The following is an 18,235-nucleotide window of genomic DNA, read 5'->3' as shown; positions in this document are numbered from 1 at the left end:
AAACAAACAAGCAAAAGTAAGACTAAAACAACGAACAAAACAAAACCAAAAAAAATAAAGTTGGGAAAACGAATTATTACTGAAGGAGGCAAAAAAAAAAAAACAAAACAAAAACGGCTGAAGATTGATCTTGCATCTGACAACTTTTAGATGCTTTTCCCTCAAAAATAACTTGTAAAATAACTTACACTTTTAAAAGGAGAAAAAGTGAGTCAGAATAAATTACCTTTTCGCTCTAACCAAAGGCTGACGCTTAAAACGTCAGCTTTGAAACTCTTTACGTTGGCCAATTTTACGTTATCAGCTCAGTTGATATTTGAATTCTGAATGAAACGTTAGACTAAGTATTTTAGAGATGTCTTCATTTGCATACTTATTAGACAAGTCGATATGGAAAGTACAAGTATTGCGTGATATTTTTATGTCACGTTATGAAATTCAGCGGACATTCCCTAAAGAAAACAAGATGGCGAAGAATGCTCAGCTTAGCGAGTGATATTTACGTTGCGCCTTTCTTTTTCTATAAAGAGCAGCCTTTTACTTCGTAGGTAGACGCCAATTCCTGTCATCGGTGAGTACAGTAATAAAATGTGCTCACTGAGATTTCTTTCATGTCAGGCGAAAACTTTTGTGGTTAGAAATACAATAACAATCAGACCAAGGAAAGAAATCGCAAATCCTTTAGATTTCATACTTGAAGCTGACATTCGCGTTTTGCTCTTATCTTGCAGTTGTTCACCATGTATTCTGAATGGGTTTCTCTTCGAAACACGCTACAGCGCGATCGTAACAACAGGAGTGTTCTGAAAAGTTTTCCTCCTAGTGTTGGAAGCGAAGTTGTCCACACAGTAGTGAAAACTCTGACACAACCGGGGAATCAAGATTACACGACTCTGAATACTGAGAAACAGTTTGACTGGGTCATGGAAGTGTTTTGTTATGGACTCACGCTTCAAATGACGGAAAGCGATGGCGAAATTGTTAAGGGTTGTGTCAACATTTACTTAGACTGGTTGTCGATGCTTACAAATCCCAAGAAAGGCATTCCCGAACCGTTGCTGAAAGCGCCAGATAAGTACGCAAAAGAGATCTTTCAGCATTTTCGTAACCTTTTCGTCCTGCGAGAAGAGGGTAATCTAGCTTTACAAGTTTCGTTATGTATCAGAGTGCTGCAAGCAATTCAAGCCACGGCTTCAGAGGCAAGAATGTCGCCGCTAACATGGGAAACCTTGCTCAGGTCCTTGATGATAATTAATGACATGCTCTTGTCACCACCAAACAGAACAGGAGGTCTTGCAGAACTCTTGTGTGAGAAGCTGATCAGTGTTTTGCTGGAAGTGTGGTTGTATGCCAGCTGTCACCATTTCCCAACGCCGTCAATGTGGAAAACTCTGCATGAGCTTTGCACATCATGGCGTCATCATAGTGCGATGATTAACCACTGGAGTAGGACAGCACTTGCTCTCACCAGAAGAGTCATACAGTACATGTATGGTCCTAGATTTCCCCTTCCTACTCTACCCCACAGGAAGAGTGATGTCCAACTGCCAGTCAATTTAGGCGATGAATGCCTCATTCAGTGCTGGTTCCGGATACTTCACATAATTGGTAACCCTGTGGATCTTTGCAAGAAAGAGATAATCAGTGATACTCCCAGATTTAAGGAGTTTGCTTTGTCAAGTGAGGAAGTGATTACACCTTCCTCTCATCCTTGTTTGAAGGCACTTCCACAGAACTTCTTACAAGCAATGAAAGGAGTAGCAGTCCTTGTAAATGCCTTTCTCACCATCACAACAACTCAGGATGAGCCAGTGAAACACATACCAATCCCAGCTCCAACAAAAACTGCAACTCTGCCAACTACCAAGAAACGTGAACAGAAAGCCTTGAGTATTGGTGTGGCTTTAGGTTTGAGTGATACTACTGGTTTAGCATCAAGATCTCAAACCCTGCCATCAAGACCAAGTAGTGGTACATCATCCAGTAGTCTGCCACATTTTGAGACGTTCCACTCAGAGTTAGCGAGTGTTCCGTCCTCCTCCTCTCTGTTATTCTCTCCTTCATTCAAACCTGATGCTCACAAACCATCAGGAGATAGTGTGCTCCATTTGTTTGGAGCATGGCTCTTTGAGGCTGTTTTTGCAAAACTGGACATGGCAGCAAATTTCAAGGCTCTTGGAAAGATATATGATGGGTTTATAACAAATTCTGGTCAAGCTGACACAGCAGGAGGGATCAAAACAGGGTTCGTGACTTGTATCTGAAAATTTAGAAAAATTCAACATCTGCAGAAAATCACATTTTTAAATAAAATTTCTACAATGAAATTACACTTATTGTATCTTTATTCACTCTTAAACTCCCGAAATCTAATTATTAATTCTCCCCTCTATCTACAACACTTTTCCTTGTAAATTAGTTACAAGAATTTGTAGTTACCTATAAATCAAGATAACAAGTTCTACCTGATAAATTTGAGTATTCTCGTTACCAGTGTAATGGATAATCTTTGAATATTCTAGGTAGAAGACATATGGTAATCACTTCTTGAAGTTGAAGGGTTAACTTTTAATTTATAGTGTTGAGAAGGGTGGCCAAGCCATGGACAGCAGATTTGAACCAGGCAGAGCTGAAGCATATGGTGCTCTGTGTCGCATCTTTTGTAGCCATCGTTCTGGTCAAGAGGTCCGCCCTGTCTACCTTTCTCGGTTTTATTTAGCCTTGGCCATTGGATTGTTATATTCAGAGGTAAGAAGATTCTAGGTTCAACACAGGTGTTTCTGATCAGAGATCAATTTTTTAATCTTCACCACCAGATATCTAATTACAAAAAATAGCAACTGCTTCAGGAAAATTTGACAACCATTTTTGGTACTTATGAGTAGCACTTTATATTGATATATTGTTTTTCAATGATATCTTTTAGTCGTGCACTGGTCATGTGCTCTGTAGCATCTTACTGAACTCAGCTGATCTGTTGAGAGTGGATCTGCAGGGAGTCCAAGTGTTGTTACCACACCTTATTACAGCACTTGAAACTGTGCTGCCAAGAAATGACATCCAAATCAGGTAGAACAATTAAGTTTAACACAGGTTCTTAGTCATAGTGCAGAAAGCAACCATCATCTCATAATGGCATGTTATCAGATTCACTGATCAACACAATTATAGCTGATTGAATTGAAAGATGAATGCTGATATCACTATGCCTTTATTGCCAACATGTATGATTAGCAAGCTAGAACTAAAATTTTGGAATCTTAAGCCCTTAGAGGGCTTTAAAACTGACATTGATTGATCTGGCATTGCAGGAGACAGTTATATTTCAGTCAATCAGTCAGGGAGTTGGTCAGTCAAGCAGTCAGTTGCAATAACATTTAGACAGTTAGAAAGACAGACAGACAGGCAGTCAAACAGATATAAAAAATGAGGGATAATTGTTTTAGTTGATTAGCAAGTCAGTCAATCATTCATTAAAAAAATGAGAAATTTGTCTTTTTCAACTAAGTTGAGGATGTGAATTGACCACCATAAAGAGTTTCAAAAGGTGATGTTTTGAGCAACAGGCCTTTGTTAAATCAAATCAATTTGATGTGGCCAGAGGGCTCAAAACTAGCAGCTTGGCTTGGCCAATCTACGACTCACTAGATCAAATTTTGTATTACCCCTCACAGACACAGCACCACAGTTTCTACAGAAACATACTCTCTTCATTCCAAAAAGAAGCCTTGAATAGTTTATTAATAGTCACTCAGTATGTCTCTGTCAGTCCATTGATAAGCTTGTTAGTCCGAATGTCGCACAATCTGGGTATATTCATTGAACTGAAATCTTGATCCTTCATCTAGACACTTCACCCTTTAACTCTCAAGGTTTCATTGGTAATTCTCCTTATTTTCTGCCACACAGTTCTTGCGATGTTAGTTTGGAGAATTTGGAATTGGATCAACCAATAATCCCCTAATTTGTATTTTTCTTTATTCTCATTACTTGTCTGCTTGATATTGTACTGATAGTGTAAGGAGATATTCTGTCTTGGTCAATACTGGGACTCAAAGGGTTGATATTAGGGAGTTTAAGATGTCACTATGGCAACTTGTGATAAAATGCTGCTGAAAAAACAAAATTTGTTTTTCTCTAAGATTTTCACCAATAGTTCGATGTGTTAACTGGTTCTAAGTTTTAAAATGCATGTGTTTCTCTAATTGTTTTGCTCCTCAGATCTTATAAACATAACAGCAATATCAATGAAAAAAAACTTTTTTTTTGGACAAATAATTAGTGAATTGATGGCAGTGAAATCAGGTGATCAATCCTGGTTAGATGAACAGAAACTCAAAGGGTTGTATACAAGCTTGGTCACCACACTTAATCTACCATTAACTTTGGAAGCAAGATGTGATTTCTTGTACAGGTATGCAGTTAGTTATTGAAACCCATCAGATAGACAGCAGTTAGTCAGTTTATGTGCACTAGTCCAGTATCTTTGTTGATCAGTAAGCCAGTTTGCAGCAAGTGGTTTCTGTAGCTTTTTCTATATAAGGCTACTGATGGTGTAAAAGGCAGGTGTGCTCAGAAAGAGGACCAAAAGCAAAAACCAAACACAAGAGCTTGCTCACAGGATAAACAGACAGTGGTAAGGGGGGTCACAGGTAGCATTAGACATCTATTGAAACCCCTGAGTCAGTTACAATTTTTGTGAGCCAGTTAGTATCATGATTTACAGCCCATGCTTCCTCCAGTTAACCTGTCAGTCATTACTGAGAGAGAGAGTTTGCCCCATCTTTAGTTTCAGTCAGTGAGCCAGTCATTTACATGTAGCCTTTGTGTCGGTACATCTGTCCTTCAGACAGTCAAGTAATCTGTCAGTCTTTCAGACCATTAGTTATTCTGTCCTTCAGTGACTTGATCAGTCAGTTAGCTTTATAGTGAAGATAAATGTAATAAAAATTCATTAAGTGAACCAAAGTCTAAACATAAATATACTTATTGTCATATTGTTACTTAACTTCCTGACCTAGTTATATTCAGACGCAGAGAACTTTTAGTTTCTTCGTACTAACCATTGCCACCATGTCTCTCTGTGAAAACCCTGAATACTGTGTCAAAAGATAAACACACTGTGTAAAAATCCTGGTATCAGATAATTTGATGTTATCAACTGAGATAAATGTAAATTGGCCACCATTGAGAGTATCTAAAGCTGATGTTCTGAGCATTAGCCCTCCATCAGAATGAAACTAGAAATTCTCATGTCTAATTTACATTATTAATGCAGCACATCAGTCTCTCTGGAAACTTATCCACTTTAATTGTCAATTGATCTCAGATATTCTCCTTTTCTGTCATTGATTCCCTCAGATGTAAAGTGTCCACTACTGAGCTTCGAAGAGCTGCCATCCATCTCCTGTTATCCATGCTATGCTTACCGCTGCATTTTCAGGATCTTGACATAAAAGGTTAGATGAGAAATTATGATTAATGATTGATAGAGTGAGTGCATTTCTATTGAGTGTTGTAAAATGAAACCACAGTAATCACAGTAACCAATCAGAGCAAAGGAAAATATTGAAAGGAAACAATTAGAATCCCAAGTTAAAACAATTAACCTTTTCACTCCCAAGATCTCATTAGAAATTCTCCTTACTGTCTGCCACACAATTCCTATGATGTTAGTTCTGAGAATTTGGTATTGAATAAACTAATTATCTCCTAGCTGATATTTTTCTTTATTCTCATCACTTTTCTGTTTAATATTGTTTTGATTTGGTAAGGAGAAATGATGTCTTGGTCACACATGAGAGTTAAATGATTAAATTGCCTAAAATGAAAATGCGAGTTACCAAGTCACGCTTGGTTTTTAGTTTTGAATCTGACTAGTTGAGAAAGTTAGGGAATTTTCTCAGAAAGAGGGGACGTAATGGCTTAATGCAATGGACCTGTGTTGAGAGGTCTGGTGTTGAGACCTGGAAAGGTCATTGTGTTTTGTTCTTGAAAAAATAATTCTTTTGTTACTTTCACAGTGCCTCTCCTCCCAGGAGGTTAAATTGGTACCTGCAAAGTTATCAGAGTTTTCTGGACCAATCATATGAATAGCAAAGTGACGCAAAACCAAATCAATCTTTAATTAGTTTAGACACTCAATTGAAATTGTTCCAATCCAATTGTTATCATGAGTTCTTACACAAAATTTGACAAATCATACTTCACTTTGCATTAAAAATGGCCACGTATGACACAGTGTACGTCTTGAAATTAACTTGTTTTGTTATAAGTTGTTTTGCAATGTGTTCTTGTGTTCTTATTGTAGACATGACAGCAGGATGGAGGAAGAAGCACACTGCTAGGCAGGAGGGGCACGATGAACACCAGTCCCTGACATTTATCTCCTTGAAGCCAAGGCTCATTCGACTGCTGCTAGAAGCTCTTCAGTGTGAATCGGACTCATTCAATGTTCAGATTCTTTTGGGAGGTTTGTAATACAGTGGAAAGTTTAAATTCTGGAGGATACTATTTTCTTTAAATTTCTAGTAGGGAGCTGGAGGAAAACTTGAATTTAAAGTCACCTCTTTGACAAGCAGTTAAAAAAATTCTACTTCTGAAATTTCGAACATTCTTCTTCATGGTAGCAACAATGATTGGTTTCCCAACACTGTATTATCTTTGAGAGTTGCGTTAGCTAAACGGTAAGCGCTGTGGACTCAAGGACGAGAGGCACTTTAATAATGATAACGATAATGATGATATTGATGATATTGATAACAAATATCATAGTTCATAGAAAGACTTTATCTACATGTGGCCCTCTTTCTTTACTTCTCTCTCATAAATTCATTTATCTATATATTTACTAAACTATGTATTTGTCTATTCACAGGAATGTCTCTGCTAATTCAAGACAGTGAGACAGCTGAATCCCTTGGGATCTCCTCCCCCAAGATGGACTCGGTAAGTCATGGAGTGGAAAGGCCACAGGCCTCCCAGGAAAACAGGCGCCGAGCAAGCACTGGAAGCAGCTCAGTGTCTGAGACAGGAAGTACGAGTGAAGTGGACAGTGGCAGCAGGATTCAGTACAGTCAGCCTTTCAACAAATCTTATGGTGCGTGTAGGAATAGTAACGCGTTTGCTGAAATATCAATTCGTCTTGAAGTATCAATCCGTTCGTTAAAAAGAAGTGATGACCTGCTGAAAACAGCGTCCCCCCACCCCCCCCTCTCCTTTATCCCATCAGCAAAAAGTAGCTACCCCCATAAGAATTGCGTATAATATTTTCTTTGAAGCTCAAAACAAGATGGCAATTCAACGTAATACCCGTAGTTCAAGAAACTTTGTGTTCTGGAAGTCTCAAGTTTTCCGCTTATCTTTGCTTCCAGTGGGAGTGTCAATTTCCTATCATAAATTTGCGTGACAGCATTTGTTTGTTAGGAATTTGCTCCCGATTGGCCAAAATAAATCCATCTGCGCATGCTCGACGTTGAACCGTTTTGTTAAGCTGGCAGAGGTGCGAGGACTCCATTTTTCGTCCCACGAGGCTTGTGTCAGAAGTTCAATTTTAATTTTAATGAATAAATTTTTTTCAGACCTCTCAACTGTTCAAGGTCTGTTTGTACAGTTGACGCACCTTCTGTGTAACAAGTTGGTTGTGATCAGAAGCAGTCGTTGGAAAACTGACGTTCACATCACTTTGGCTGCCTTTGAGCTTCTGTCAGGCTTAGCAAAGCTCAGTATGGGTCATCTGGGTAAGTAATTTGTTGTGTTGCTGGCTGTTTGAAGTATTCGCGTTATTTTCAAAGGTTAAGGTCTTTGATACTGCTCTATATTAGTTAAGGTGTTTTTCTGAGTTTTACTGAAACTTCGTTATGAAAAAGAGAAGAGCTTTAGCAATATTTACCAATCTTGATTGAACAAGTATGACCGAACAAAATGTTTTCGTTGTACTGCAAAGTCAATTAATCAAACTCGTCCTAATTTCCTCAGTGGTCACTGTCTCCAGACTAACCGTTTTTATTTGTTTGTTTTTGTCCTATTTTGCCGTCAAAAGATCTTATGAGCAGGCTTTTATTATAAGCGTGAGCGTATGAGGCCTGTAGCGACGCAAGCCGGGAGGTGTGCGAGCGGTCTGGTACTAGACCCCCGGCAAAACTATCTCCGACTCGTCTCCAATCCCACGGCGTTAGTGATAAGGGCCTGGCTGCGCAAGCTATAGATCTTTTAAATTGTTTGGTCTTGTCTCCTGTTTCCTACGCTCTCTTGTTTCCTCAGAGATGACTTTATTTATTTATTCATTTGTTTATCTGGGGTGCAGTATCGCTCAGGTAGATATGTGTGGCGTGATATCTGCTTGTACTAGATGACTTTTGATCATCGCTTAAGCCTGACTGGTGTCTTTTGTCATTTTTTTTTACCGTGAGTCCAGTTCTTAGTTGTAGCTTGGTCTTGATTTGCTTGCTCCATTTTTAGATCAAGGTGAGTGCAAGAGTACAATCCACTGGCTGTGTGATTACATCACTTACCAAGCCAATAAGAAGGCCATACACCACTCACGCGATCTTCACTCCATGATCGTAGCCGCTTTCAGCTGCCTTCAGTCTTGGATAATGTCGCATCCATGGCTCTTAGACAGCCAGGTAATAAGACTGACAGACGTAATGACTGACTTAACAATAATCCGTCTGTCCGTCATCGCGTGGGTCAGTTTGTCTGTATGTCTGTTTGCGATCAGTGTTGAACAGGCAGTCAGTTAGTTAGTCAGTCAGTTATTTTTTCAGTCAATCTTTCACTCCATCAGTGTGTCAGTCTGTCTGTCGGTCAGTCAATCTTTCAGTCAATCAGTGGGTCAGTCTGTCTGTCAGTCAGTCAATCTTTCAGTCAATCAGTGTGTTAGTCTGTCAGTCATTCTTTCAGTCAATCAGTGTGTCAGTGTGTCCGTCAGTCAGTCAATCCTTTTAGTCAATCGGTGTGTCAGTCTGTCAGTCAGCCAGTCAATCTTGCAGACGGTCAATGTCTCAGTCACTTTATTAGTCAGTCAGTTCGCCTGTCAGTGTGTCACTTTGTTAGTAGTTTGGTCAGTCAGTCATTGCGGTAGTTATCATTTGCTAGTCTGTTACCCGGTTGATCGATGTGGTGTTTAGCACCCTTTAACAAACTGATATCCTATGGAACCACTGAGTTAAAACAAGTCAGAGTTCTAAAAGTATTTTGTTGGGTTGACAAGACAGTATCACTATAAATCAAATATAAAGTCAGGAAATATTGTTGTTAGTGCAGGTTAATAACAAAGGAGTACTTTGAAGTAAGGAACTTCCGTATTCCAGTAAAATGTTTCTTGGTGTATACGTGTGTAAATAATACCTTCCCATTAATTTTTAATCTCATTCTAGGGCTGTTTACATGTCGTCATGGAAGTGGTAGAGCTTGGAATTTCAGGAAGCAAGTCGAACGAAATTTCAAGAGTGAGTAAAATGTTACAAATATTAAGCTCAAGCTTATAAGAGATACAACGGAACCAAACCCGTTTGCGGGAAATTTTGAGGCTGGTTCTAAGAATGGGAAGACAAGTGACGTAAAGAGCGAGAAAAGTCGAAAATTCAGATTTTTCTTTGTCTCTCTCTTGTGTGAAATGTTCAACCTCTGTCTTGACAAATTGTCTTAATTTTCTTCCTCTTAGGACCCTCAGCTTGGAACGGACGTGGCTCCCCGTCTGAAAGGTATGACAGTGGACATCTCTACCGTAGTTCCTCGAGAAAAATAAACGCTTGGATGATTTTTGCTATCTTTACAGTCTTACTTTGTTGGTTATAAAAAGGCTATTGATTAAACTAACTGGGAGACAGTTGTTCGCTGCCACTATTATCATGCGAGAGATTGTCTTCAGTGACGAGAAATGCGTTGAGCGCGCTTCTTCAATTCACTCGCTTTCCGAACGCTTTCCAGTTATTTTGCTTACAAGGTAACGTTCGTGCGTCTTTCAGGTGACAAAGAATTAAAACCAGTGTCATTCCGTGTCAGAGAAGCTGCTGAAGGAATGCTTACAGTCATTATGGAACACTTGGTATGTTATCACTGTCCGGTCATGGCTTCCTGTATGACCAGCTTGTAAGGATGAAGTGCCTTGTGTATTTTGTATGTGCCCTTGTTCAAAGTCGTTATAGATGTCTTCCTAGAATACGCGCGTTTTTTGCTCAGATTTCAAGAATCGCGAACCCAAATTTCTCACTCGTATTTTTGATCCGACTTTTCCTGCCTTCTTTCCCTCTTACCTTGTGGTTTAATGTGTTATATTTCCTCGAAAAACAAATGTAGGTTTATTAGTTTAAAAAAACATTGAGAAAGGAAAGGCGGGAACGGTATGTTTATCGTGTTAAGTAGTAATATTCTTTCCGATGAAACTATCACATGTCTGTGACGAAATGATCTGAACAGGTTTATTCCGCGATTGTGGCCAAATTGATCGCATTTTGCCATTACGCTGATGATTCATCTCCAACCTCTTGATACTGAAATCTTTCTTTAACAGGGAGCGTTTCCATCCCCGTGCGGTCCGGCAGCGTTATCGTCGCTGCTAGATGAGAAATGGGTTTTGAAGCACGTTCAGTCGAACGATTCATCAACAGAGGTAAATTCAGAAATACTGCGGTCTTTTATGGAAATATTTTGAGTAGACTTAAAGTGATGCTTGTGAAGTGTCACGCTTCCTGCAGTATATTTCATGACAGCTCAGGCTCGCGCAACGTTTAATGATTTCGTTTGACTAAGTCACACTTCCTTCACCGATTTCTACTGTACGTCCTCTTTCTTAGAAAAAATTATGAACATGTAAATTATTAATGATAATAATTTACATGCAATATTATTAATAAAAAAGTGGGATTCTAAAAAAATGAAATTGGAAGGTAAAAAATCTAAGATTCTTGTTAGATGTTAACCAACAGAGCTACGAAGCCTCATTTTGAGAACGAGGCGTATTTTAGAAGATCCTTGGGTCCCTAAGAGATATGCGCCTACAATAAAGCCTTAAAATTTCAGGCTTCTTCTTTGCAATATTTTCAATTTAGACCCGTCGCAAATTCCAGTACTATGTGATACAGGACAGTTGCATTATCATGGGATTACTGGAAGAATCTTTAAGAGATAAAGGTATTTAACCGCTCTCCTTCTCTATAATGTTACTCAAGAGCGTAGTGGAGGTTGGAGTTTCAACAGGAGAGTGCTGCAGCTTGGGACCTTAGTAGCCACGCCCTTAATGCTCTCTGAATTAAAGGGTGTAAGAATAGCACAACTCAATATGGTTTTAAGTAAGCTCTCTAATGAGCATTGCATTATGATGTCTGTTATTTGAGACCGCTGGATTCCTTGAAATACTCTGAAAACATAGGATCATTTGCACATCGACTGTTATTTTAAGTAATTGCGCCGTTTCCTGATTGAAAGACTATAAAATTGCTGCCGTTGTTCCTGCCACTACGTCATTATCGCCGCGGCAAAAACTCGTGCTGCATTGTTAATGGCTATCGCGTTTTTTTGCCAAAATAAGGTGACTTCCGTATCTAATGTACTGTACTGCATGTTATCCCCTCTGTACGTCGTTTTTTTTAATCGTTTTCTTATGTATTTTTTTTCCAGACCCGTTACCGGCTTTGTCATCAGTTATACGTGGCCCTGCTGGTCGATATGTCTGGACCATGCAGTTACGACAGTTCTCTAGGGAGAAAAATGTACGGTTATTTGATTAAAAGTTTGCATATTTACCTCTAATTAGTTATTGTATAAAGGTGAGATGCCCCTCCAGGTCATAGCCACATAGTTAGATTGCCTTCTGGTTGTCCACCTCCTTCATTTCGCTGTGAGTACGTCCAACTTCTTGAGAAAAGCCCGTATGTGACTTTGTTGAATTCACTTGGTTATGTTTACTTAACGATGGCGGATGGATAAGTCCTTTTAAGTTAAGCCACATCTGTGCAGTGCAAGGACGTTAAGGACGTAATGTAAAACGATTTTAGGAATTTGATTCACGTTATTCGTCGCCATGAATGCGTTTGTGTCTGTTGGTTGTTGAAACTAAGAATTCCTTTGTTGAAATACGGGTAAAATTGAATAAATCTGAGATCTGATGTTGATTTTTTCTGCAATTTTTTAAATTGCAGCTCACCAACTAGAATCTCTTATTTACTTTTTTTCAATTTTTTTGTCATTATATTTTGTTCTAGGACCTCATAGAGGCCCACTTGAAGGACCCAGGCCGTCCGTCGCCAGACAAAACTCAGCCTCGCTCGCCACTGAACCTTAAACACAGGGCCTTTCCTGAGGCTGTGGATTCAGTGCCTCTTACTAAAGCGTAAGCAAACAAGCTAATTGGTTAAAGGAGAGGACGTAGAGTGAAGGAATACTATGCATTGATTGTATCAAATGAGCTGCATCATTTAGTCCATTTTCCTTTTTTCTCTTTGGTTGATTTAGGGACCGCAGTATACCAGAACTCGACCAAATTCTGGATGCGAAGTTAAGTGAAGTACAGGATCATATGCGGACACTGATGCAGAAACAGGTTAGATTAGAAAGGCCTAGTGTTTCGTTTTATAATTCTGTTAGTGTATGACTTTCATTTTGCCAGTATTTGCCTCTAGGTTGGATCAATGTCATTATCTGAACAACTACGACCAGAAATTTTCGTCCAGAATTGGAGGCTTCCATTAAAATCTTTTAAAATAAATTTTTGAATTTTCTTTCATCAGCTGGAACATGAAACTGTTGCCCAGTCAAAACTAGACGAGGAAGAAGCCAGGGTGAAGTTTCCCGATGAAAAGACAGAAATCAAACCACCCCGGTAAACATGCACGATGGGAACGCGGGAAGGGGGCAAAGGAGGGGAAGCTTTTAAAAAAAAAAATACTTAGTGTTTTTTCTTCTTCTTAGAATTTGATGATTGGATGCTCTACAAATAATTGATAAAACTATCCCAAAAAGGCTTTTGAACTAAGGAATCAATACACCCAGACTAAAATTCAAACTTTGGGTTAGTGGTAATCGGCCTCCGAGAAACGGGCCTTGGTAACTTCGTATTGTTTAAGGACTGATGGGTTCCATACCCTCTTTAAGCTCATTTAGCGCTTGCTGTGTACAGAAAAATAATTCTGTTATTTGCAAATAATTCTGTTATAGTGCATAGATAGCTTGTGTAACCGGCCTATTTTCAGAGAGTGATCACATGGTACTTTGTTCGCGGAAAGAGTGACCACCATTTTGAATTCTTATATAGAAATTATGACCGCGGGTGAGGTAGGGTGAAGGAAGAGGGGGGAGGGGAGGCCTGGTATGCTATCGTTAGTGTATTGAACTAAGATGTGCTCCTATAATGACACTTGCAATGCACCTAAACGATAATCATGCCTCGAACACTTGTACCACTTTGCAGGCCGTGTCAGGATTTTAGTCCGTCTCGTTTGCTATTATCCCACTTTGGACTGCTTACCATTGAAGGACTGAAGGTAAACAAAGCCAAGACTTTATGTATTGTTTGCTGTGAATACCCAACGTATGGTTAGAGATATCTTTGAGTTTTTAACAAGATGACAATTTATGGCTTCCCTTTTCCCCAGTCCTTTATAACCTTTGATAAACACATTGATGAAGACGGCGAAGGTCTATGCATGTTACACAGATTTGCTTGCCCCCAGTTTAAAAAAAAATGTTTTTTGCCATCGATCTGCGACAATTGTAAGGCTCTGACACTGAGTTGACCTGGTTATGTGACTTCAAGAAATTAGAGTTGCGAAATATTATTATTTTTTACCTTTGTATTGTTAAAGTGTCTGTATTCCTCAGGCGTTGCCATAAAAACAGAATTTCATTAGACTATCAGTAAACATGATATCAGAGTTGAGAATTACTGATACCAAAGGGAATGAAGTGTAACTATAAATGTGATAACACTAGTATCCTTTTTTGAACATAAACGAGGCTTAAAAAAAATAGATTTCCTTTATAGCTCCCTTCAGACCGGAAAAGTGTGCTGCAATGGAAGCGCTCCCTGAATTCTTTTCGCGGGCTTGAGGTCTTATGAGAAGTGGCATTGATGCTGGCGCTCGTCCTTGCTCTGCAAGAATTTTATTATTCTTCCGTTTTCTTCATCTACGACAATTAATGTCACAAGCTGCAATTTGACCTGGAATCAGTGGAGTATAAACCGTTGCTAAATCAAATTTCTTCACTTTGTTTGTTTACCTTTCCAGGGAAATCCTATCCGACCATTTGAGGAGGCGAGCCTGTTAGCGCTAAACTCCACATCAGAGGGACTCTCTAAAGCTCTAGAGGAACTGGATCAGGTCTCCACCCGCACACAAGATACTGTACTGGTGTTCTACGTGAAAGCAGAGCAGGGAAACGCCCACGAAATAATAGAAAACCAGGTGAGACATCAATGAAGTGAAACAAAACTGCATGCTGCAATACTTTTGAAAGAAATGAAGTACTGATCTTTAGGTTACCTGATGTAGATCTTCGCCGTTGGTGATGTGCTTTCCCGCGCTTTGTTTCGCCTCAGGCTTCTTCCGCGTTGGCAATGGTCATGTGTTTTCCCGCGCTTTGCATCGCCTCATGTCTCGCACTCGCTGGTCGTCTGTATTGGTTTCCCATGCTTTGCGTAATCTCACGCGCTTCGCTTTTTATCGGCCCCGAGTTTCTTGCGTATATCAGCTTTCCATTTTAAGAATATTTTTCCTTATTATCCCTTTTTATTTCCTTGAGAGTGGTTCCAACATTCTTCTTCTGAGTTGTGATTCGTCTGCAATGTCATTTCTGTTCATTTTATTATCACAGATTAACACCTGTAAGCACTCAAAAGCTTTCAGAGAGTTTTTGCTTTCCCTGGGATGGCCTGTTGATGTGGCCTCGCACCCAGGATGGTCGGGAAACATCCAAGAGGCTTGGAACCGAAACAGAAATGATGACGACACTGTCACGCTGCGCCAGCGTGACAGTCCTCTCCAGTCCTCTCAAAGCGTCTCGACTCTTACAAGCAGCGAAGAACGAGACATATCTGGCAACAGTAGCGATACCTACACATCCTGTCTCGACAGTTTTGATAGCAAAGCCTCCAGTAGCGGAAAAGATTCTCCAGCGATGAATTCTACTGCTACTCGTGTGCCTCTAGAAAAGATGGCCGACGAAATATTTTATTTTGCAGACGTGAGCTGCGAGGTTGCGTTCATTGTACCTTCTTTGTTACCAAGTTATCAGCGTTTCCGCCATATGGCTTCACATGCTGAGAGTTGGGAAGATCTGGGGTATGCACCGAGAAAAAGGACTCGATCGGGCAGCACGGGGAGCCTGGAAACTATTAGCAGTGGTGGTGGCAGTCAATTCGATGTCAGAAGCAAATTTTCTCGGAAAGTGTCGGAAGGGCCTGGATACGAGGTAAATTGGCTGAAACAAATAATTTTCCTTGTTCTTTTCTCACAAACAGGTGGAGAAAGCCTCTTGATACAACCCTCGAACGTGTGATTTTGAAGGCAACATTTTTTTTCTGTCAGTGCTAAGTAAGAATGAGATTGAATCAGTTTAAAGAATTTGCCAAAGTGAAAAACGTGGGAGAATACGTTTAAGTTTGGCACAGATTTTGAAAAACGTTGAAAATACCTTATTAGTTTTTGCCTGGTGTAGTTAGCTTTTGTTTATACTTCTTTCTAGAACATTTCTAGGCTGTTTTGCAGACAAGACAATTTGGTATAGTAAGATCATTCCGCAAGGTTTTTTAGGCTAAAGCACTTTTCGATTGAGCAATCACGACAGCCAATCATAGGAAGGAAAACATTACCCGGGGGCCAATGAGAAATCGAAAAAAAAAAAAGTAAAAATGTCCGAAGCGCTCACAAGACGTGCTACGCTTACCACCGGATATGAGTTTAATTTTTTGTATAGCTTTATCCACCCCTCCAACGACCGGGACCAGATCTTGTGATGAAAAGTGGCTAAGACTTCTATTTGTGTACTGTCTCTGCTTTGCGTAGTGCCTCTGGTAACGAGTGGTTTAGGGTGCTTTTCCATGGATGAGCACCAAAGGCAAATAAAACGGTGACATGTTTGTTACTTTGTCATAATAGGTTTTGTTTTTTTTTTTCGCTTTCAGTTCCAACATCGGACCATGTCAACTCTCGGGCATTCCTTGTCCTTAGACAGTCGACCGCTGTCCAGATTAAGCACCCACAATACCTCGTCGGAGACAAACGTAGTGGTGGCGTGGCTGGAGCGATTTGAGGATCATGCGCAGTTCCCCGTGGATGATCTGTTAATGGAGTTTGACATCTGTTGTAGTGATTCAACTCGAAGTTTATTCGATAAAGAAACGGTAGTAATCTTCATTCACCATCTCAGGAGCGGTCTGTACCGCATTCATATCAGGTCCACCATCAGGTAAATAACACCTTCTTAATGCCTCAGCGAATGTTAAATTTACGAATAGGCGTGTTTCTAATCTGCGAACTTTTCTTAATATCATGTTAGGTCTCCTATTGGCGGACCACTCGTAGACGGTATGGTAGTTAGCCGCCGAGTCCTGGGTACCATGGTGCGACAGACCGCTCTCAACATTCGCCGACGGCGCAGGCTGGAGATTGATACGTAAGTTGACTTTGAGATTTTTTCGTTTTGGCTTTATTTTGTTTGTTTTTGTGTTTGTTGGTTTTGTTATTGATTCTGTTTTGTTTTGGTCTTGTAATGTTCTTCTCTGTTTTTGCTTTGTTTCTTTGTTTCTTTTTCATTTGCCGTCCTTTGTTGTGGTTTTTGTTTGTTTGTACTCTGAATTATTTTTTTGAGCGCAATACCGTTGGTGTGGAAGTAATTTTATTTTTCATTTTGCAGATATTCCCCTCCTCAAGTTTGCCGTAAACTGAAGATTCAAGACATAGTCAAGAAATTCCGTCATCAATATTCGGTTCCTGATTTTTATGTATCACTGTTTCGAAATGGAGTTAAATAGTTTTGCTCATGCTAGAGGAGATTTAAATTGCGTTCCGAAAGTCATCCGGGATTGCTTTGGTTTTACTTTACTTCGCTCTGGGATTGGTCCACTTTCTCAACCAATCATATGCAAAACTAAACAATCACGACTTGGTCGCCTGCGTTTTCCCGCGCTTTGGGCTGTTTGGTTGTTTCTGTTTGGTCTGTTTGGTCTAAACGTATTTGCCTTTCTTCGTTACTTCTTTGATTTAGTTTTTACGACACTTTAATCGTAAAGCGCTCTATCAGCATCCTGTGAATCAATCACAAGTCAATCCAAAGAGTTTTTCTTCTGATCTCCGAATAGTGTGTTTTTATGAATTAGTGAAACAGAACTTTGGAGTGAGGACGAGTTATCCTTTCAGTGCACAGATACTTTGAGTTAATTGGCCAGTATTGATTCCTCGCTTCCTTCAGCTCTATAGTCTCCAATTTCAGACGACTGAAAGTACGAGATATCCAGGATAAATATACAAGTTGACCCCTAGTCTCAAGAATGCGGCGAAGTTTTGTTACCAACCGCTGTTCGGTCAGTGAGCCCGCGCTCATACTAGTTTCCATGCCTGCGCTTTCAAGATTCCCGCAAGTACATTTATTTGATAGTTTAGCGCGTCAAAAGACGTCAATAGTACTATCTTTGACTTGATAGCAAAAAGTGGTGTTAAAAGTACGTTATGTCGATTACAAGGCAATAAATACAGTTGTAACATATAAAGGGTTCTATTCCTGACTTGCTATTCCTGATTTGTCCAATTAATAATTTATTTATACGAGGACTGGGATTAATCCGGAGAGGATTCAGAAATATTTAAATACGCCGTTTAGTGTGTAACGACAGTAATTGTGTAATCAACGCGAACATTACCAGGAGAGGAGCGCACCAGAATTTTTGACTTTTTTTTATATAAAGTACTAATAATAAACTCTTCTGCTTCCTGTGTCGACACCTGATCTTCCAATTCTTCACCTTCGACTACGAGTTCAAATCAGTTCCTGATCTGACGAGAAGGTGCTATTAAACATGCACACTTCTCATTGGCGAAGACCACTGAGTCTCAATAGTTTGTTCATCCTCAATAGTTTGGCCGTCTCCCATTTATTTTTTCACCTAAGCTCGCCCCCTACCTCAGCCTTGGTTTCGTGTCTTGTAAAGCTCAACTAAAGGAATGCCCGTACTTGAATAGGCTTCGTGTTTGGAAATTTTTAAATTTTTCTTTTCCCATTTTAGTTTCCTTTCACAGAT

At 39.7% G+C, this 18,235-nt stretch overlaps 1 protein-coding gene across 1 annotated transcript; it reads left to right on the top strand.

The window, feature by feature from the left end:
* The first annotated feature begins 404 nt into the window (after window positions 1-404).
* LOC113682341 (ral GTPase-activating protein subunit beta) lies at window positions 405-17,707 on the top strand. Its single transcript, XM_027199503.2, has 24 exons — window positions 405-571; window positions 732-2,245; window positions 2,580-2,748; window positions 2,927-3,069; window positions 5,362-5,459; window positions 6,311-6,472; window positions 6,878-7,099; window positions 7,581-7,739; window positions 8,461-8,627; window positions 9,381-9,452; window positions 9,668-9,707; window positions 9,972-10,051; window positions 10,517-10,615; window positions 11,055-11,136; window positions 11,623-11,714; window positions 12,207-12,334; window positions 12,457-12,544; window positions 12,732-12,823; window positions 13,412-13,484; window positions 14,229-14,405; window positions 14,815-15,411; window positions 16,124-16,407; window positions 16,498-16,614; window positions 16,855-17,707. The coding sequence occupies exons 2-24, from the start codon at window positions 741-743 to the stop codon at window positions 16,970-16,972; spliced, it is 4,764 nt and encodes a 1,587-aa protein (XP_027055304.2). The 5' UTR covers window positions 405-571; window positions 732-740; the 3' UTR covers window positions 16,973-17,707.
* The last annotated feature ends 528 nt before the right edge of the window (window positions 17,708-18,235 follow it).

The sequence above is a fragment of the Pocillopora damicornis genome, chromosome 7 (genome assembly GCF_964200805.1).
Source record: "Pocillopora damicornis chromosome 7, jaPocDami1.2, whole genome shotgun sequence".
NCBI lineage: Eukaryota > Metazoa > Cnidaria > Anthozoa > Scleractinia > Pocilloporidae > Pocillopora > Pocillopora damicornis.
The sequence above is the reverse complement of the archived record's forward strand: the minus strand, read 5'-3'. Positions and strand labels throughout refer to the sequence as shown.

Bases quoted from the DNA above. Each gene is read 5' to 3' on its own strand.
- LOC113682341 (XM_027199503.2), top strand. From the start codon at position 741: ATGTATTCTGAATGGGTTTCTCTTCGAAACACGCTACAGCGCGATCGT. The intron at 7,740-8,460 runs GTAAGTAATTTG...CTCCATTTTTAG, and splicing joins GCTCAGTATGGGTCATCTGG to ATCAAGGTGAGTGCAAGAGT. The intron at 16,408-16,497 runs GTAAATAACACC...ATATCATGTTAG, and splicing joins CATATCAGGTCCACCATCAG to GTCTCCTATTGGCGGACCAC.